Source organism: Dendrobates tinctorius, unplaced genomic scaffold (assembly GCF_039654945.1).
Source record: "Dendrobates tinctorius isolate UK_male_01 unplaced genomic scaffold, ASM3965494v1 ptg000075l, whole genome shotgun sequence".
NCBI lineage: Eukaryota > Metazoa > Chordata > Amphibia > Anura > Dendrobatidae > Dendrobates > Dendrobates tinctorius.
This window is the reverse complement of record NW_027361743.1, coordinates 39139772-39162392: the sequence shown is the minus strand read 5'-3', so window position 1 is coordinate 39162392 and position 22621 is coordinate 39139772. Positions and strand designations below refer to the sequence as shown.

The 22621-nt window shown below is 43.8% G+C and overlaps 1 protein-coding gene across 4 annotated transcripts in view; it reads right to left on the bottom strand.

Moving 5' to 3' along the window:
* FRY (FRY microtubule binding protein) overlaps window positions 1-22621 on the bottom strand; it is a 546108-nt gene that overhangs the window by 329468 nt on the left and 194019 nt on the right. For 2 of the 4 annotated variants that reach the window (XM_073583178.1, XM_073583180.1), the window contains exon 1: window positions 13386-13717. The exons of 1 other annotated variant lie outside the window; for it this stretch is intronic. In XM_073583178.1, the coding sequence (XP_073439279.1) occupies window positions 13386-13584 (199 nt within the window). In that variant the 5' untranslated portion in view covers window positions 13585-13717. Of the gene's footprint in view, window positions 1-13385; window positions 13718-22621 lie in introns of those variants that run through there. One more of the 4 variants, XM_073583181.1, reaches the window with a different exon arrangement.

Genomic DNA, 22621 nt, shown 5'->3' with positions numbered 1-22621 from the left:
ACAATGATGGTCCAGCCATCTTGAGGGAGTGAGGGATAGATGGAAATAGTGAATGGGCTACACAAGCACACTTGCACATAAAATGACTGATTAGTGAACGTGATAGCCGCTCTGAACAAATACGTTTTGAGGGAGCGCCTAAAACTGTGAAAATTGTGGATAGTCCTAATTTCTTGGGGTAGAGCATTCCAGAGGATTGGCGCAGCGTGGGAGAAGTCTTGGAGTTGGGAGGTGCGGATTAGTGCAGAGGTTAGTCGAAAGTCGTTTGCAGAGCGCAGCGGTCGGTTAGGCCGATAGAAATGAAGGAGGAGATGCAGGGGGATGAAGCACTGTGGAGAGCTTTGTGGGTGAGAACAAGTACTTTGAATTGGATCCTATAATGATTGGGCAGCCAACGTAAAGATTGGCGAAGAGCGGACGCGTCCGAGTACCGATTAGCCAGATGGATGACCCTGGCTGCTGCATTAAGTATGGACAGGAGAGGGGAAAGTCGAGTAAGGGGGAGGCCAATTAATAGAGCGTTGCAGTAGTCCAAGGGGGGACTGGATCAAAGCGACAGTGAGGGTTTTTGTTGTTTTCATGGTGAGAAAAGGGTGGATTCTGGAGATGCTCTTTAGGTGTAAGCTGCAAGAGTGGGCAAGAGATTGGTGTCAATCTCTCCTTCACATCCCATATACAAACATAACACCCAGACAGCGCGCCTGCTGCTGGGGCGTTATTATGGTGCCACCCATGGAGAGGGAAATGTCAGATTTAGGGAGGTTAGTGGACGGCGGGACGTGTATAGTTGTGTGTCATCAGCATAAAGATGGTACTGAAAGCCAAATCTGCTGATGGTCTGTCCAATTGGGGCTGTGTAGAGAGAGAAGAGAAGGGGGCCAAGGACTGAGCCCTGAGGTACCCCGACAGGAAGAGGAGATGACGTGGAGCCAGCGAACAAAACACTGAAGGAGCGGTCAGAAAGATAGGAAGAGAACCAGGAGAAAGCGATGTCCTTAATGCCTAGTGACTGGAGCCTAGAGAGTAGGAGACAGTGGTCAACAGTGTTGAAAGGTCGAGAAGAATGGGCAGAGAGTGGTCATTGTTACATTTTGCTGTCAGAAGGTCATTGGTAACTTTGATGAGTGCAGTTTCAGTCGAACGTAGGGGGCAGAACCCATACTGTGAAGGGTCTAGGAGGGAGTGAGTGGAGAGGTAACGGGTAAGGCGGGAGTAGACTAGGTGCTCCAAAAGCTTAGATATGAAGGGGAGATTGGAGACTGGTCTGTAGTTTGTGCAGGATGGGTCAAGAGCGGGCTTCTTTAGTAATGGAGTAACAATAGAGTGTTTGAAGGAGGATGGGAAAATGCCCGAGGAGAGAGAGATTAAAGATTGTAGTTAGGCGAGTTGTGATGACTGGAGAGAGAGACTGGAGATGTTAGGGAATGGGGTCGGTAGTGCATGTAGTCGGACGGGAAGAAGAGAGGAGTCTGGAGACTTCTTCTGTGATGGGATCAAATGTGGAAAGTGAGGCAGGGGAAGTGCAGGGAGGGATGGGAGTCACAGTACTTGGTGGTTGGGAGTGGATTTCCTGATGGATATTATCTATTTTCTCTATAAAGCGGGAGGCCAGGTCATCCGCACAAATGTCTGTGATAGGGGCTTGTGCTTTTGGCCTGACGAGGGAGTGAAAGGTGCCAAAAAGTTTCTTGGGGTTGGCTAGTCAGGAGATCAGGGTGGTGAAGTAGGTCTGTTTGGAAAGGGCAGAGTTATAGGTTCTTATCACATATTTAAAGTGGATGAAGTCTTCTGGTGTGCGGGTTTTTCACCATCGGCGTTCAGCACTCCTAGAGCATCGCTGGAGAAGTCGAACTTGAGATGTGAGCCAGGGCTGTTTTACTCTGTGTTTGGAGGTTCTGAGGGTCAGGGGCGCTACTTGGTCAAGGGTGCTTCGAAGAATGTCACTGTAGTGATGAACAGCTAGGTCAGGACAGGAAAAAGAGGAGATTGGGGACAGTGATGAGTGTAGGGAGTCTAAAAGTGTCTGAGGGTTAATGGCGTGTATATTGCTGAATGTGTGGTAGGTAGGAGTGTGCTGGGGTGGGCGAGGATTTGTGACCATGAAGGAGAGAATGTTGTGGTCAGAGAGGGGAAGCGGAAAGTTATTTAGGTAGGAGACTGAACAGAGCCGGAAAAGACCAGGTCAAGGGTGTTACCGTCTTTGTGTGTCTCAGAGGTTGAGAGCTGTGAGAGGCCAAGACAAGTGGTTAGTGATCAAAGCTGGGATGCAGATGTGGAAGTGGGGTTAATGGGTATGTTGAAGTCTCCCAGGATAAAGGTTGGTAGCTCTGACATGAAGTCGGGCAGCCAGGCTGAGAAGTGGTCAAAGAAGTGGGTGGGGCGAGCCTCGGGGCGGGTATATGACCACTACTCTGAGGGGGATGGGATGGAAGAGCCTGATGGTGTGGACCTCAAAAGAAGAGAATTAGAGTGATGGAACTGGTGGGGGGGGGGGATGACCTGGAAAGTGCATTGCGGTGACAGGAGTATGCCGACTCCACCACCAGGTCTGTTTGTGGGTCTCGGGGAATGGGTGAATTGTAAGCCACCATGGGAAATGGCAGTGTCAGAATCCTGAATCCAGGTTTCAGTGAGGGCCAACACATTCAGAGAGTTGTTCAGAAAGTAATTGTGCAGGAAAGGAAGCTTGTTACATACAGACAGCGGATTCCAGAGGGCACAATTGAAAGAGGGAGATGAGGGAGTGCAAGTAATATTAATAAGATTATTATGGTTTTGATATGGGGTAGGGTAGAGGTTGAGGCATGGTGGACCTGGGTTGGGGAGATGTCCCCTGAAATCAGTAGAAGTAGGAACATAAAGAGCAAGTAGTTCTTTGAAATGTAAGAAGTTTTTTGTGCAATGTGTTTGGGCAAGATGGGCTGAGGTTTTTGAGGAAGGTGAGGAGTGCATGGGAACTGTACATGGGAGAGGGAAGTATAGAGGGGCTGATGTGGCTTACTTCCCTCTCCCCATTAAAACCACATGTTCAATTGACGAATCTGAGAGTTCATGTGTTTGGGGGAGAGTAGGTAGGAGTATGGGGAGACAGCAATCTCCTGTGTATGGTCACTAACTCCCAAAGCAAACAGTCAACTCAGCCCTAAAGAACTCCATACACCTTATATAAAAGCAGGACAAACCTGATGATTTTCAGGTAAGGCTTTCTCAGCTTCACCCACTGAAAACAATTTCAACGAGCCGAACACTCATATGTATGGGTGGTGTAGGCATTAGGTAGCGATCATACAGACAATTTAGTTTGGTCCAAATTTACACAGTTATAAAAGCTGTACACGGGCTACTTTACATTGCATCAAAGTGTCCTATCTTCAGTGTTGTCCCATGAAAAGATATAATAAAATATTTACAAAAATGTGGCAGGTGTACTCTCTTTTGTGACATACTGTAGCTGCCAGTAAGTAGACAGCAATCTTTTAGACATGGATGTAACAGAATTTTTTCAGCAAAAACAAACGACATTGCAAAGTCTTTGGTCACCGACTTTTTCTTTTAACTTGAACTGTACAACCTAGTTAGTGGCTTCTGCCTGTAGAATAATCAGGTCATTTTTTAGCTACCTCACAACTTTGGCAATCTAAAATAGTTAGGAGACAATGCTCAAACACATGAAAATAAGAACAAAATAGTTTTACATTGCAGTGCATATGATTACGGAGCGTAACCCAGCTAAAAAAAGTCATCACGTGCACATACCCTTCGGCTAAATTGGCTCATATAAGAAGTCCTAGACTAGTTTGTGTACTTCATGCTTATGGGTGTGTGTAACGCTCTATGTGAAGAGTAAATGGCAAAGTACATATAGACAGCTCATGCTTGTGATGCCAATATTTCATCAGAAATATTTTTTTGTTGTTTTTATAGTGGCTTCAAACGTATTCACCCCGCTTGGCATTTGTCATGTTTTTCCATCTCACAACCTGAAATATCACTTTGAGGGTTTTGCATCATTTCATTTTAAGAACATGCCTACAACTGTGAACATTTGCTTTTCTTTTTCTTGTGAAGTAAATAACAAATAGGAGAAAAAATAAATAACTGGAAGCTTCAGTGTGCGTTCACCCTCCAAAAGTCAGTACTTTATAGAGCCTCCTTTTGCAGCAATTACAGCTGCAATTTGCTTCGGATAAGTCTCTATGAGCTGTCCACATCTTGCCAGTGGGATTTTTGCCCATTTTCCAAGGCAAAACTGCCCCAGCTCTTTCAAGTTAGATGGTTTCATCTGGTGAACAGCAATCTTAAAGTCTGACTACAGATTCTCAATTGGATTAAGGTCTGGGCTTGGAGTAGGCCACTCCAAAACATTTACAAGTTTCTCCTTAGACGACTCGAGGGTTGCTTTAGCAGTACTGGTTTGGGTCATTGTCTTGTTGAAAGGTGAACCTCTGTCTAAAATCTCTGACGGACTGAAGCAGGTTTTGCTCAAGAATATTTCTGTATTTTGCACCATCCATCTTCCCCTCAATTTGGACCATTTTCCATGTCACTGCTGCTGAAAAACATCTCCACAGCATGATGCTACCACAACCACCATGTTTCACTGTGGGAATGGTGTTCTTGGGGTTATGAGCTGTGGTGGTTTGGCACCAGACACAGCATTTACTTTGGTGACCAAAAAGTTCAATTTTGGTTTCATCTGTCTTCCAATTTTTGTGTGTAAGTAAAGGCTTTTCTTCCTGCCCACTTTAACACAAAGGCCACCTCTTTGGTGTGTACGGATTATTATGGTTGATTAGACAAATTCTCCAGTCTCTGCTTGGAAACTCCGCAGCTCATTCAGGGTTACCTTTGGTCTCTTCACTTCCTATTTGATTAATTCCCTCCTTGCCCAGCCTGAAGGTTTTGTTGGGTGGCCCTATCTTGCTACCAAAAGAAACCTTCCATGTCCTTTACATTTGATGATAAAATTGATGATAAAAGGATTTCATGGTGTCCCGGGGGGGGGGGGGTGATCATCAGAGTTTGGGATTTTTTTTTCCATAACCCAACCCTAGTCCCAAAATGGGGTGACAATCAGCTGCCGGCACCTCTTATCTACAGCATTCTGTAGTGCTGTAGATAAGCCCCCGATGTAACCTGAAAGATAAGAAAAACAAGTTATTTTATACTCACCCAGGGGCGGTTCGGGTCTGGTTCTGGTCCAGAGGGTGTCGCGGTCCGGCGTCTCCCATCTTGCAGCAGTGACATCCTCTTCTTTGCTTCCCGTCGCGGCTCCGGCACAGGCGTACTTTATCAGCCCTGTTGAGGGTAGAGCAGAGTACTGCAGTGTGCAGGCGCCGGACCAGGTCAGAGAGGTCCGGCGCCTGCGCACTGCAGTACTTTACTCTGCCCTCAACAGGGCTGATAAAGTACGCCTGTGCCGGAGCCGCGACGGGAAGCAAAGAAGAGGACATCACCGTTAGAAGATCGGAGGCGTCGGACCGGACCGCGACAACCTCTGGACCCGGTCCTCCCCTGGGTGAGTATAATATAACTAGTTTTTCTTCTCTTTCAGGTTACATCGGGGGCTTATCTACAGCATTTACAGAATGCTGTAGATAAGCCTCTGATGGAGGTGCCGGCAGCTGATAGTCCAAAAATGGGGTGACAGATTCCCTTTAAACACAGGTTCTAGTATAACAAAATAGGTAAAAACCAAGGGGGTGAATACATTCACAAGCCACTGTAGAAGCTCTGTTCAGAGCAGGTTTGTGATCTTGATTTGCATGTATGCTCGAAAAATCTTCAGATGTCTCAATTATGGGCTGTAGACATGTATGACTGATAATCATAATTATTTATTATGGTTTTCCAATAAGTTCGTAAAAAATATTTTGTCTGATTTTTCGATATGCCATAAAAAAAAAAAAAAAAAATAATATTAGAACCCTGGTTCTCATTCATGTATACCAGATACATGCTCAGACACATGCCATGTCCATGAAGAAGTGTTTGCTAAAAAACTTAACATTCAAGGAACCAGTTTTACCAATGCATACATCATGGTCTGTGGCCAAAGTACAAAAATTGTTAAAAGGATGATTATAAACTACCATTGCCTGTCTGAGACTGTGCAACTAGTTTAAGAGTCCAGTCCCCGTGCCTCTCTACCCTAGACTGACCAGCTGCTCTATGAGTGTGTTATAGCTTTGTGAAGCAGGGTGGGGAGAAGCCACTGGGGATCTGCCTCTGACTATTTGAAGAATGGGGGATATTTACACCAGGAAGAGCCCCAGAAGAGATGATATTATAACAGGAAGGGGCACGTTATTACAGGATGGGGTCCACAATGGTGAATTATTACGGGAAACAGCCAGGATGGGAACATTATTGTTTGTGTGTGTGTGTGTGTGGGACATTATTGTGTGTGTGTGTGTGGGGGGGGGGGGGAGAACATGCATATCATTATGGGATGTAGAATGCTACAAGAACCCATACATCTGATGAACTGCAGGTGGGGCCCAGGTCCAAATTCTGCACCGGGGCCCACTGAACTCTATTTAAGCCACTGTGAAAGACAATACTACAATTAATTTCTCTGATCATATCACAATGCAAAAAAGAAAAAAAAAGGTAGACTACTTTAAAGAGGTTGTCTCATAAACAACACAGGAAAGCAGATACATACATAATCACTGAGGGTCCAACTCCAGGATCCACACTGATTGCCAGAACGGGAGTTCTTAAGAACCCAGTGTGACTGGAACATTAGTGAGCCTCAGCATGGTCTTTAGGAGTGGAGGTCACAAACGATAACTACAGCACCATTCATTAAGACAACTGAGCCCCGGTTTTCAGGCTCTGTGGTGGTCTCAGCTGTTGGAACCTCCAGCAATCATACATTTATCAAGTATCCTGTGGATAATAAATAATTGTTTTGGCAGGGCTGTGGAGTTGGTAAGTCAAACCTTCCACTCCAACTCCGACACCAACTCCACGACTATGACTCCCTCATACCAGGGCTGTGGAGTCGGTAAGCCAAACCTCCGACTCCTCAATTTCCATGACATCGACTGACTCTGACTCCACCAAAATGGGCTCCGACTCCAACTCCACAGCCCTTGTTTTTGGCTCAGTGCCTTTACTGTAAGTCAAGGTATTTTCACAGTATTAGAGCTACAGTATATTCAGGCTCGAGACCTCAGAGGCTATGTGGAGCCATAAGACACCTAAAGTGAAGTCCAAATTGTAGATAAATCCACACTGGTACCAATGTACTGATGTTTTCCCAGATTCTAAGATGTGCAGTCCACGATATCACAAAATACATCAATGACGGAGCACAACTGCAAATTTCCAGCCTTGTACAACTCTTATGCAATTCCAATTTGTCATCACAATCTTAATTACCGTACATCTCAAAACTACAGAAATAACCAGAAAGCTTGTAATACAGCAGAGCATACAAGGCACAAGCCACCATGTTATTATCCTACATTACTGCATGGTGAGCCGGGTAGTTTGGGTCAGGCGTGAACACACGTATTGTCTGGGATGCCCTCAGGCAGCTGCACACACTGAAGAGAGGACATCAAAAAGGTGATATAAAAGCATGGCCTTCCAAATGTGATTGACAGGGGAGCTAGGAGTTAAATTATTGTATGGGTGGCATGTAATGACATGCTTAAAAAGGGCTTTCCCATGAACAAAAGTTCATTTTAATCAATAGATCTTAGAATAATAATTTCCACTGTTGGATGTGTTTAAATAAATTGTTCCTGTGCTGAGATAATCTTATAAATGTGCCCCTGCTGTGTACTATGTAATGGCTGTGTCTGACCGTACAGGTACATGGTCTGATCATACCACAGCTCCTGGGCAGGGGAGGAAGCAAAAGAGTATACAGACATTACAGCACAGGATCACAATTGATTTTTTTCTGTGAGGTAAAACTTTTCACTGCCTGTTTTTAAAAAGAGTTTTACAGTACTTCAAAGAAAATCAGCTGTGATCCTGTGCTGGTCTGTATACTCTTTTCCTTCCTCCCCTGTCCAGGAGCTGTGGTATGATCAGACCATGTCCCTGTACAGTGAGACACAGCCATTACACAGTACACAGCAGGAGCACATTTATAAGATTATCTCAGCTCAGGAACTTTTTATTTAAAGCACATCCAATTGTGGAAATTATTATTCCAAGATCTATTAAAGTCAACTTTTGTTCGTGGGAAAACCCCATTAACCCCTTCTGACTTCGGGTGTAAATTTACGCCAATGACGGACTCCATCCCTTTGATGAAGGCTCCGGTGGTGAGCCCACATCTTTCCCGGCACATGTCAGCTGTTTTGAACAGCTGACATGTGCCCGGAACAGCAGGGGGTGGAATCACCTGTGGCTATTAACCCGTTAAATTCCGCGATCAAACTGACAGCGGCATTTAACATGTGCTTCCGACATTCGCGTCGGAAATCTGCCCATTGGTGACCCCCCATCACGTGATCGTGGGTCACCAATGGGTTGGCATGACAACCAGAGGACTCCTGCAGCGGCAGTGCGGGGTAATAACATGCGAGACTCGACTGTGTTTCTCGTATGTGTGATCCCAGCCTAATAGAAACACGTCACCACTTCAGCATTTTTCACCCACTCCTGACTTTGGCTTACAAATTCTGAGGTAAAAAACTGCCCAAATACTCAATGTGTGCGCTTAGCCTAAAGGACACATAACTTGTATGTCCTTCTACAAAATGGCCAAGCTCATGGAACAGTACATGGGCACATCCACGTCCCCTATCTGTGGGCAAAGTGCCATGTTAGTCTGAATGTACCCTCAAGGCCTCATTCACTCGATTTCTTTGGTGCATGAGAAAAAATTTTTCATCTGTCCGCTAGATCTAGTTCAGAGGTGGACACTGACAGCTTGGGGCCCCTGTGCAAGAAATGTGTCTGGGCCCCTCTACTTCTATGGCGACAAAGCTATATTATATTTACATATATTATATACTCTATGGAGGAAGGCGGTAATGTCACGATGGGGGCAGGCTTTGCAGTGTTGAGAATCTCTCCCCCCAGTGTGCTCACCCACCTATCCACTCTCTCTTTCCCCATGTGCTGACTTCTCCCGTCTGTGCTCTCTTCTTTGACCTGTCTACCCCCCTTGTCTGCTGTCTCTCTCCTTCCTGTGCGGTGTTCTCCCCCCCGTGCTGTCTCTCTCACCCCTGTGCGCTTTCTCTCTCCCCCATCTGCTGTCTTCTCCTCTCATGTCATCTCTTCTTTCTGCCACCAGGATCAGCCAAATGATTCACTGCGCCTGCGCGGAATTTGCGCAGGTGCAGTAAATCAGACATATAGCGGTGGTCACATTAAAACTGCGCATGCGCTCCTCCTGTACAAAGATGGTGGCAGTCAGTGAATCATTCGGCTGATCCCAGCTGCGGCGTGTTCACGACAGTGTTCTGCTGGTGATACCATGCAAGAGCCTGCGTACGACGTATACAGTGTGTGTGTGGTGAATACAGTGTGTGTGTGGTGAATACAGTGTGTGTACTTTCCTGTCTTGTTAGCTGTATAATGCAATGATTACTATGGAGCATGGGAAAGCTTCTTTTCTAATGGAGGAGCTGATTGACTGGTAGTCTAATCACCGGCTCCTCCATCCGCAGTCATTTTATATCCAACAAGAGAGTGGACTATGTAATAAAAAAAAAAGAGGACACTGAGAATAGCAAGAATACACTAAGAGACAGTACTGTACATAATAGCAAAGGAAGCTATATAATATATAATAAGAGACGGCATAAAAAAGTGATTACACTATATACTGTAGGGATGGCGCTTTAAGTAATAAGCGAGTACACTATATACTAAGGGACTGTATTAGACATAAGCGATAAGAATGTCTTCCTCCACCTTCCCGTTTCTAAATCCATTATAAATCCCCCATCCTCCCATCTCAATCCCTCACACCCCTCATTGTCCTCCTCCCCCCGCATTCCATTATTGTCCTCTCCCCCCCACCACCCTCATCATTGCCCTCTCCATTATCACCTTCTCTCCACCACTTCCATCATTGTCCTTTCCACTGCCACCATCATTGCCTTCTCCCCCACCACCCCATCATTGCCCATTCCACCACCTCCATAATTTCCTTTTCCCCCACCACCCCCCATCATTGTCCTTTCAACTGCCACCATCATTGCTTTCTCCCGTACCACCCCCATCATTGCCATTGCCCTCTCTGTCACCCCCATCATTGCCTTCTCCCCCATCGCTGCCCTCTCCTCCACCTACACACACAGCACCATTCACCACTCTGCACGTTCCCCCGCAGCGACACAGACACATACATACATATATACACACACAGCACATCTCCGCACGTTCTCCTGCAGCATCACCGTCAGATTCCTCTCTTTGGCACAGCGGCCGTGGTGCTGAATGATGATATCTTCCAGCCCTGCTGCTGACTGTGTGAGAGACAGGAAGCGCGGGCAGGCAGCAGGACAGATCGCTGCAGCTCCGCTCGGCTGCCATTTTCTCTTGCAGGCAGCGGAGCTGTAGGGATGTCTCCCTGCCAGCCACACATGAGGACAATCAGGCCAGGGGCCCCCAGGAGCTGGATAAACAGGCCAGACTGCCCTCATTATTATACCCATGATCCTAAATCAAAAAGGCAATGGTCACTTTAGTAGACATATCTCAACAAAAAATCGTCATGGAAGGTACCATGAAGACTCAAGAAGTGAAGACAATGAAAAATGTAAAAATACATGCATTAAATCTAAAACATGGCACAAAAACCTCCAAATTCTAAATTCCCCTAAAAGGTCTCTTGTCCATAGATGTGCCATACACCTACAGCCAACTGTATAGGTGTCCAGCAGTAATGAGAGAATGTGCTTGAATAAGGTGTTATTCGACATGCTCGAGTGCTAACCAAGTGTCTTTGGCGTGCTCAAATAATATGTTCGAGGCCGCGCGACTGTTCAACAGCCACAACATATGCAGGGATGGCCTAACAAACAGAAAAACCCTGCAGGTGTTGCAGCTGTTGAACAGCCATGAGACATGCAGCCGCGGGGACTGGAACATATCATTCGAGCACGCCGAAGACACTCGGTTAGCACCCGAGCATGCTCAGATAACACCTTACCAGAGCACATTCGCTCATCACTAGTGTTCATCTTTACGGACAAGGCATATATGAGACAAACAGGATTGCTTTTTGATCATTACTTGACAGGAGCAGCTGATCTGAAGCGACTCTCTATTACAGACAGTAGAGCTGGTCCGACAACGCACATTTTTTAAACAGGTCAAATTAATTTTAATCACTGGTGCAGCAATTATCGTCATTTAGCAACAATGGCTATGGGTGATTGGTATTACAAATAAAAAAAAAAAAAAAAAAGGGTAAACTGGAGGTGAAAGCCATTCTGTGACTCTCCAACTGTTTCAAAGTTGTAAAGCACAGGCGCTGAGGACATGGTAGGAGTTGAAGCCTTGTTGGAAATCAGTGATATAAAATTCTTCAAAAACCAAGGTAGCCAGACATGATCACTAAGTAATCAGATGAACATTGTGGGTGATATTTTACGCATATATTGCCTCTTCTAAGGGGACATATTTTTTTTAAGTATTTACTCCACTTTGCTGGTCCAAGTTTTGAACAAATGTACAAGAATAATTAGGCTTTGCTTCAGAATTGAGCAGATTTAGGCTGTGTGCCCACGATGCGATTTTTAAGCATTTTTGCCGCGATTTTCGGCGCGAAAACGTTTAAAAATCGGGTACAGAACGCCCCCCATGCATTCCTATGGCATTCCGCACATGCTGTGCTAATGCTGCGCTTTTTTCCACGGCGGAATCGCATCGCAGAAAAAAATCGCAGCATGCTCATTCTTTTGTGCGGAATCGCAAAGAATTGCCGCGATTCCGCACCCATAGGAATGCATGAGAATCGCTTACTTCCCGCATGTGGCTATGCCCACCATGCGGGAAGTTAAGCGTCTCATGTGCGGTTGGTACCCACGGTGTGGAGGAGAGGAGACTGTCCTCCAGGCCCTGGGTACCATACCCCTGTAAAAAAAAGAATAAAAAATCGGGGTATATTTACCTTCCGACGTCCCGCGCTGCATTCCCGGCCTCAGCGTTCCCAGTAATGCCTTGCGGCAAAGGTCCTGTGATGACGTGGTCTTGCGAGATCGCTATAGTAACGCGAGAACAACGTCATCACAGGTCTCGCAAGGCATCGCTGGGAACGCTGTTGCCCGGGAATGCAGCGCGGGACGTCGGAAGGTAAATATACCCCGATTTTTTATTTTTTGATCATTTTTAACATTTTATCTTTTACTATTGAGGCCGCATAGGCGGCCTCAATAGTAAAAAGCTGCTCACACTTGTCAAACACTATGTTTGACGAGTGTGACCAACCTGTCAATCACTTTCCAAGCGATGCTTCAAATCGCTTGGAAAGTGCTTGAGAAAATCGCGGTGAAATCGCGCTGAAAAAAAACGCGCGATTTCTGGGAAGGAGTCCGGTGTTTAGTGTGCGTTTTAAAATGCTACGTGGGCACATAGCCTTAATTATGGTATGTTCCAATACCCTTTGCAGACCACAGGAGAAGCCCACTATCTAGCAGCATCTCTCCTTTGGGAAACCTTCGGCTGAATAGATGCCATGTTGGGGCATGTTCACACGGGCAAAATGTGCGATTTTCCACAGATTTCATTCTTTGCATGGCATATGGACATTTTATCCTTTGTCCACAGCTTGTGGATGAAGTTTTGTAAAGTTATACACCTACTGTACTACATAGGGGGAATCTGTCAGTAAAAGTCAAGACAGAGCATCCGCTACATTTCCGGACTGTGTGGATGAACCCTTTTGATTCTATTTTTTACATGGACGGCAAGCGATGCCGGGCGCTCGGCATCGCTGTGCTGATCGCTGGTGAAGCGGTCTGTGTGACAGCTCACCAGCGATCATATAGCGACTTACTAGCGATCCTGACACCTTGATATCGGTGTCGGGATCGCTGGTAAGTCGCTTAGTGTGACGGGGCCTTTAGGCCTCATTCAGATGTCCATGTTTCACAGGCCCATTATATACAGTCTATGGAACTGTTCCCACATCCATTTTTTTTTTTCTTGGCGGACGCAAAAAAAAAAAAAAAAAAAAAAAAGATTCTAATGAGAACTTTATAAGGTCACAATTTTTCTGAAATCATGGCAAAATTCCAGACCGGTGTCACACAATCAGAAATATCAGGGCTAAGAGTGAGATGTGAATACCCAGCTGATAAGCATTGTCTACGAGGAGACATCCCCTTTACTAGATCTGACACTTTTTGTCCACACCAAATACATTTCAAGTCATGCGGAGCTTGGTCATCTGTTCATCTTACCTGGGATAATGGAAGGTCTTTTCTTAGTTCTTCTTATAGGATCCAAAACTTTCATGTTTTTCGGAATCTTTCCCCTAAAATCAACCCCCGAGAGCAGCTCTGGAGGAAGGCTGCTCCGTCTTGAAAGTCCATTGTCACTTGCGTTAAACCAGAGCTTACTCCTAGTTCTGGCATAGAGACTGCTGTCATCCAGGGCCATGGTGGCCTGTTCATCAATCAGCCAGCATTAGTTACAAATAAAGTAGAAATGACGGCATTTCCTCTGGTGTGCCGCCTGTGTGCTCATTCTTGTCCATGCACTTGTTTGGGAAGTTTTAGCACAGTGATAGGCGTGCCCTTCTACAGGTGTAGGATTACTAAGCAGCACCTCCCTGCACCAGGTAAGGGCTCAAAGCGGGAGGAGGGGAGGACAATGACAACTATTAGATCAAGACAAAGATTTGCACCAACATCAAAGGCGCAGATAATCTTCCATGGGGGTGCACAAACACAAATGAAGGATGGCTGCTCCCCAGGTGTTACATGGCATGTCATATGACTTTCTCCAAAGCTTTTCCAGTTAATCACTCCTATCATTCATGATGAAGGAATACACATCTGACGTGGCTGCAGAAACCATAAAAATTTGCACCAGGATTTAAAAAAAGAAAAAAAAAATTTCATCATTCACTTTTGCCTTTGTACTTTTTATGGGTAACTTTTTCTGAAATAGTTTCCAGAAACAGCTTTCTCCAAAATAATGAATAAAAAAAGGATGTGAATCATGCGAGAAAAGTTAGGCATTACTGTCACTATGTCTCCGCTTCGACCCAAATTTCGCCCAACGCTTACAATTACCATTCAAGGGTCTAGGAAAGTCAGCGCCAAGCTGTACTGGAGTAGTAATATTATCAATATTTGTAAATAAGTATTTAAGTTACGTGACATCACAGATCTGTTAGTATCAGGTAAGGTGCTATGACATCACAGATCTGTTAGTATTAGGTAAGGAGCTATGACATCACAGATCTGTTAGTATCAGGTAAGGTGCTATGACATCACAGATCTGTTAGTATCAGGTAAGGTGCTATGACATCACAGATCTGTTAGTATTAGGTAAGGAGCTATGACATCACAGATCTGTTAGTATTAGGTAAGGAGCTATGACATCACAGATCTGTTAGTATCAGGTAAGGAGCTATGACATCACAGATCTGTTAGTATCAGGTAAGGCGCTATGACATCACAGATCTGTTAGTATCAGGTAAGGCGCTATGACATCACAGATCTGTTAGTATCAGGTAAGGCGCTATGACATCACAGATCTGTTAGTATCAGGTAAGACGCTATGACATCACAGATCTGTTAGTATCAGGTAAGACGCTATGACATCACAGATCTGTTAGTATCAGGTAAGGCGCTATGACATCACAGATCTGTTAGTATCAGGTAAGACGCTATGACATCACAGATCTGTTAGTATCAGGTAAGGCGCTATGACATCACAGATCTGTTAGTATCAGGTAAGGTGCTATGACATCACAGATCTGTTAGAATCAGGTAAGGCGCTATGACATCACAGATCTGTTAGTATCAGGTAAGGTGCTATGACATCACAGATCTGTTAGTATCAGGTAAGGCGCTATGACATCACAGATCTGTTAGTATCAGGTAAGGCGCTATGACATCACAGATCTGTTAGTATCAGGTAAGGCGCTATGACATCACAGATCTGTTAGTATCAGGTAAGGTGCTATGACATCACAGATCTGTTAGTATCAGGTAAGGCGCTATGACATCACAGATCTATTAGTATCAGGTAAGGCGCTATGTCATCACAGATCTGTTAGTATCAGGTAAGGCGCTATGACATCAAAGATCTGTTAGTATCAGATAAGGTGCTATGACATCACAGATCTATTAGTATCAGGTAAGGCGCTATGTCATCACAGATCTGTTAGTATCAGGTAAGGCGCTATGTCATCACAGATCTGTTAGTATCAGGTAAGGCGCTATGACATCACAGATCTGTTAGTATCAGGTAAGGTGCTATGTCATCACAGATCTGTTAGTATGAGGTAAGGTGCTATGACATCACAGATCTGTTAGCATCAGGTAAGGCGCTATGTCATCACAGATCTGTTAGTATCAGGTAAGGTGCTATGACATCACAGATCTGTTAGTATCAGGTAAGGCGCTATGACATCACAGATCTGTTAGTATGAGGTAAGGCGCTATGACATCAAATATGTTAGTATCAGGTAAGGCGCTATGACATCACAGATCTGTTAGTATCAGGTAAGGCGCTATGACATCAAATATGTTAGTATCAGGTAAGGCGCTATGACATCACAGATCTGTTAGTATCAGGTAAGGCGCTATGACATCACAGATCTATTAGTATCAGGTAAGACGCTATGTCATCACAGATCTGTTAGTATCAGGTAAGGCGCTATGACATCACAGATCTGTTAGTATCAGGTAAGGCATAATGTAATCACAGATCTGTTAGTATCAGGTAAGGCGCTATGACATCACAGATCTGTTAGTATCAGGTAAGGCGCTATGACATCACAGATCTGTTAGTATCAGGTAAGGCGCTATGTCATCACAGATCTATTAGTATCAGGTAAGGCGCTATGACATCAAAGATCTGTTAGTATCAGATAAGGTGCTATGACATCACAGATCTGTTAGTATCAGGTAAGGCGCTATGACATCACAGATCTATTAGTATCAGGTAAGGCGCTATGTCATCACAGATCTGTTAGTATCAGGTAAGGCGCTATGACATCACAGATCTGTTAGTATCAGGTAAGGTGCTATGTCATCACAGATCTGTTAGTATGAGGTAAGGCGCTAGGACATCACAGATCTATTAGTATCAGGTAAGACGCTATGTCATCACAGATCTGTTAGTATCAGGTAAGGCGCTATGTCATCACAGATCTGTTAGTATCAGGTAAGGCGCTATGTCATCACAGATCTATTAGTATCAGGTAAGGCGCTATGACATCAAAGATCTGTTAGTATCAGATAAGGTGCTATGACATCACAGATCTGTTAGTATCAGGTAAGGCGCTATGACATCACAGATCTATTAGTATCAGGTAAGGCGCTATGTCATCACAGATCTGTTAGTATCAGGTAAGGCGCTATGACATCACAGATCTGTTAGTATCAGGTAAGGTGCTATGTCATCACAGATCTGTTAGTATGAGGTAAGGCGCTATGTCATCACAGATCTGTTAGTATCAGGTAAGGCGCTATGAAATCACAGATCTGTTAGTATCAGGTAAGGTGCTATGTCATCACAGATCTGTTAGTATCAGGTAAGGCGCTATGACATCACAGATCTGTTAGTATCAGGTAAGGTGCTATGTCATCACAGATCTGTTAGTATGAGGTAAGGCGCTATGTCATCACAGATCTGTTAGTATCAGGTAAGGCGCTAGGACATCACAGATCTATTAGTATCAGGTAAGACGCTATGTCATCACAGATCTGTTAGTATCAGGTAAGGCGCTATGACATCACAGATCTGTTAGTATCAGGTAAGGTGCTATGTCATCACAGATCTGTTAGTATGAGGTAAGGTGCTATGTAATCACAGATCTGTTAGTATCAGGTAAGGCGCTATGACATCACAGATGTTAGTATCAGGTAAGGCGCTATGTCATCACAGATCTGTTAGTATGAGGTAAGGCGCTATGACATCACAGATCTGTTAGTATCAGGTAAGACACTATGTCATCACAGATCTGTTAGTATCAGGTAAGGCGCTATGACATCACAGATCTATTAGTATCAGGTAAGGCGCTATGTCATCACAGATCTGTTAGTATCAGGTAAGGTGCTATGACATCACAGATCTGTTAGTATCAGGTAAGGTGCTATGTCATCACAGATCTGTTAGTATGAGGTAAGGCGCTATGTCATCACAGATCTGTTAGTATCAGGTAAGGCGCTATGACATCACAGATCTGTTAGTATCAGGTAAGGTGCTATGTCATCACAGATCTGTTAGTATGAGGAAAGGCGCTATGACATCACAGATCTGTTAGCATCAGGTAAGGCGCTATGTCATCACAGATCTGTTAGTATCAGGTAAGGTGCTATGACATCACAGATCTGTTAGTATCAGGTAAGGCGCTATGTTATCACAGATCTGTTAGTATCAGGTAAGGTGCTATGACATCACAGATCTGTTAGTATCAGGTAAGGCACTATGTCATCACAGATCTGTTAGTATCAGGTAAGGCGCTATGACATCACAGATCTATTAGTATCAGGTAAGGCACTATGTCATCACAGATCTGTTAGTATCAGGTAAGGCGCTATGACATCACAGATCTGTTAGTATCAGGTAAGGTGCTATGTCATCACAGATCTGTTAGTATCAGGTAAGGCGCTATGACATCACAGATCTGTTAGTATCAGGTAAGGCGCTATGTCATCACAGATCTGTTAGTATCAGGTAAGGCGCTATGACATCACAGATCTGTTAGTATCAGGTAAGGTGCTATGTCATCACAGATCTGTTAGTATCAGGTAAGGTGCAATGACATCACAGATCTGTTAGTATCAGGTAAGGCGCTATGACATCACAGATCTGTTAGTATCAGGTAAGGTGCTATGTCATCACAGATCTGTTAGTATCAGGTAAGGCACTATGTCATCACAGATCTGTTAGTATCAGGTAAGGCGCTATGACATCACAGATCTGTTAGTATCAGGTAAGGCGCTATGTTATCACAGATCTGTTAGTATCAGGTAAGGTGCTATGACATCACTGATCTGTTAGTATCAGGTAAGGCGCTATGACATCACAGATCTATTAGTATCAGGTAAGGCGCTATGTCATCACAGATCTGTTAGTATCAGGTAAGGCGCTATGACATCACAGATCTGTTAGTATCAGGTAAGGCGCTATGTCATCACAGATCTGTTAGTATCAGGTAAGGCGCTATGTCATCACAGATCTATTAGTATCAGGTAAGGTGCTATGACATCACAGATCTATTAGTATCAGGTAAGGCGCTATGTCATCACAGATCTATTAGTATTAGGTAAGGCGCTATGACATCACAGATCTGTGTCAGGTAAGGCGCTATGACATCACAAGTGGATTTTAGTTTGGCAGACTGGTGTGACATCAAAGCTGTGTTTCTATGATTTGAGCTGCTTTGATTCCACAAGTGGGTTTCCATCAGGTAAGAATTTCTGACATCACAAGTGGGTTTCCATCAGGTAAGCAGGTATGACATCACATATAGGTGTCAGTCCGGTGAACTGTTATGACATCACAAGTGTATTTCCTTTGAGTAAGAGGCTGTGACATTATCACTGTCTTTCTGTCAATTGAGATAAGAATTGGATAAGATGATGTGACATCACAAGATAATTAGCTCCCATGACATCACAAATGTGTTTTCTTCAGAGAAACCAAGCTGGGACACTGATATTACTTGCTATCGTTGCCCATAAATTGCATGCGTCACAAGTAGGTTATTCTCAGTGAACTATTTTGACGTTACAACTGTTTCTATCATTGCTTTGATATTGCAACTGCATTTCTCTCAGATAAGGAGCTGTGATCTCACACACTAGGTTCAGTCAGGTGAGCTGCTGTGACATCACAAATTACAGTTTGGTAAGCTGCTGTTACGTCACATAGTAGAGGCAAAACATCACATATTACAGTCAGGTGAGTTGCTGCGACATCACATATGTAGTCAAGTGAGCTACTGTGACATCACATATTAGTGGTTGTGACATCACATATGTAGTCAGGTGAGTTGCTGTGACATCACATATGTAGTGAGACAAGCTGCTGTGACATCACATATGTAGTCAGACAAGCTGCTATGACATCACACATTACAGTCGGGGGAGCTGCTGTGACATCACGAATACTGCTCTTGCACAGGGCCCCTCTGTGTTGCTCTGCCCCAGTATAGTCTGGTTGATGTTTGAGCAGTTCATAGATAACACTGTTGTTGGAGCACTAACCTACTGCTAAAATATTTGTTCACTTAGTGTAAATAGTGCATCTCAGCCTTGTCCTTATGTCCCCCTACTACAGACCACAATACTGCAGTATCGGAGGATGTTGTGAAATAGAGAGCAGCTACTTCCATTAGCTAAATAGTGTCTAAGGTTACGTTCACATGTCCTGTAACCATCCTTTAGGGCTCATACTCACATGTGAGAAACTCACACGCGTCATGCACGTGAATGAAGTGATTAAACAGAGTCAGCATGGGTTTGTAACTAATAAGTCATGTCAGACTAACTTAATTTCCTTCTATGACGGAATCACTGATTGGGTGGATCAAGGAAATGCTGTAGATATAGTATATCTTGACTTCAGCAAAGCATTTGACAAAGTATCTCATACAATCCTTATTGAAAAAATTACTAAGTATGGAATGGACAAGGCAACTGTTAGGTGGATTCATAACTGGCTTAGTGATCGGACCCAGAGAGTGGTCGTAAATGGCTGCACATCCAGTTGGAAGAATGTCTGAAGTGGGGTATCACAGGGCTCTGTCCTGGGCCCTGTATTGTTCAACATCTTTATCAATGATAAATGACGGTGAAATCATAGAGAGCGATGTGGGAAAAGCAAATGTTTTAAATACTTTTTTCTCAACAGTTTTCACACAGGAAAAGGATTTGCCAGGGGAAATGCAGAGTGATAATGTAAACTCCCCATTAAGTATTACCTGCCTAACCCAGGAAGAAGTGCAGAACCGCCTTAGTAAGATTAAAATTGACAAATCACCAGGCCCTGATGGCATTCACCCTCGGGTATTAAGGGAGTTAAGTAATGTGATAGACAGGCCTCTATTCCTTATATTTAAAGACTCTATAGAAATAGGGTCTGTTCCTTTTGATTGGCGGCAAGCAAATGTGGTACCAATATTCAAAAAGGGGTGTAAAAGGGAACCTGGAAACTATAGGCCGGTAAGCTTAACATCTGTTGTGGGTAAAATATTTGAAGGTTTTCTAAGGGATACCATTATGGAATATCTCAATGTTAATAAATGTTTAACTCCATATCAACACGGATTTATGAAGAATTGCTCCTGTCAAACTAACCTGATCAGCTTCTATGAGGATGTAAGCTCTCAAATGGACCAAGGAGAAGCATTGGATGTCATTTATCTCGACTTCTCTAAAGCATTTGACACTGTCCCACATAAAATATTGGTAAGTAAGATGAGAAAGCTTGGGCTAGGGGAAAATGTGTGTAGATGGGTAGGTAGCTGGCTTAGTGATAGAAAACAAAGAGTGGTTATTAATGGTGCACACTCAGATTGGGCCAGGGTTACTAGTGGGGTACCACAGGGTTCTGTATTGGGCCCCCTACTATTTATTTATTAATTATCTAGTGGATGGCTTACACAGTAAAATATCAGTATTTGCAGATGATACAAAACTATGTAAGGTAGTTAACACAAAGGAGGACAGTTTGCAACTACAGATAGATTTGAGTAAATTGGAGAATTGGGCTGAAAAATGGCAAATGAGGTTTAACACAGATAAGTGTCAGGTTATGCACATGGGAAGGAGAAACAGATGCTACAATTACTTACTAAATGGGAAACTGCTGGGGAAATCAGACATGGAAAAAGACTTAGGCATCTTAGTCAATAAGAAGCTAAATTGGAGTGTCCAGTGTCAGGCAGCTGCCACCAAAGCAAATAGGGCCATGGGATGCATTAGAAGAGGTCTGGGGACACGAGATGAAAACATAATTCTCCCTCTGTACAAATCACTCGTCAGACCACACTTGGAGTATTGTGTGCAATTTTGGACACCGGTGCTCAAGAAAGACATTACTGAACTTGAAAGGGTCCAAAGGTGGGCTACTAAAATGATAAATGGAGTTGGTTCACTACAATACCCAGAAAGGTTATCAAAATTAGTTCTATTTACTCTAGAAAAGAGAAGACTTAGGGGAGGCCTAATATATATGTACAAGTATATCAGAGGGCAATACACAGATCTCTCCAATGAACTGTTTGTACCAAGGACTGTGACAAGAACAAGGGGGCATTCTCTTCGTTTGGAGGAAAGACAATTTCTGCACCAGCATAGAAGAGGGTTCTTCACGGTAAGAGCAGTGAGGCTCTGGAATTCTCTTCCTGAGGAAGTGGTGATGGCCAACTCACTGAATGAATTTAAGAAAGGAATGGATGCTTTTCTTGTAAGTAACAGTATAGAAGGTTACGAATAACAGAATATTATAGGTAGATGGTTGACCCAGCTTAGGGGAAGGAATTTTTTTCCCTATGGAGAAAATTGACTTCTACTCTGTGGGTTTTTTGCCTTCCCCAAGATCAACAATGCAGAACAGCAGCACTAAAAATAGGCTGAACTAGATGGACATAAGGTCTTCCTTCAGCCTTCACAACTATGTTACTATGATTTAGATGAAGGAATTGAGGGTAAGCTGATGACACAAAACTAAGAGGGATAGCTAATACTAGAGAAAAGAGAGAGAAGATTCAAAAATATATAAATAAACTGGAGCAGTGGGCAGCAACTAACAGAATGGTTTTTAACAGGGAAAAATGCAAAGTACTACATCTGGGCAATAAAAATGAAAAAAGCATTTACAGAATGGGAGGAATAAGGCTAAGCAACAGCACATGTGGAAAAGACTTGGGTATACTAATAGATCACAGACTGAATATGAGTCAACAGTGTGATGCAGAAGCAAAAAAGCAAATGCAATTCTAGGATGTATTAACAGAAGCATACAGTCTAGATCACGGGAAGTCATTATTGCCCTCTACTCCTCTTTGGTCAGACCTCATCTGGAATACTGTGTACAGTTTTAGGTGCCACATTTTAAAAAAGACATCAACAAACTGGAGCAAGTTCAGAAAAGAGCGACCAGAATGGTGACCGGTCTGAAAACCCTGTCTTATGAGGAAAGGTTGCAGGATTTGAGAATGTTTAGCTTGCAAAAGAGAAGACTGAGAGGAGACTTAATAACTGTCTACAAATATCTCAAGGACTGTCACATTGCAGAAGGATCATCTTTATTCTCATTTGCACAAGGAAAGACTAGAAGCAATGGGATTAAACTGAATGGGAGGAGACACAGATTAGATATTAGAAAAAACTTTTTGACAGTTAGAGTGATCAATGAGTGGAACAGGCTGCCACTAGAGGTGGTGAGTTCTCCTTCAATAGAAGTCTTCAAACAGAGGCTGGACAGACATCTGTCTGGGATGATTTAG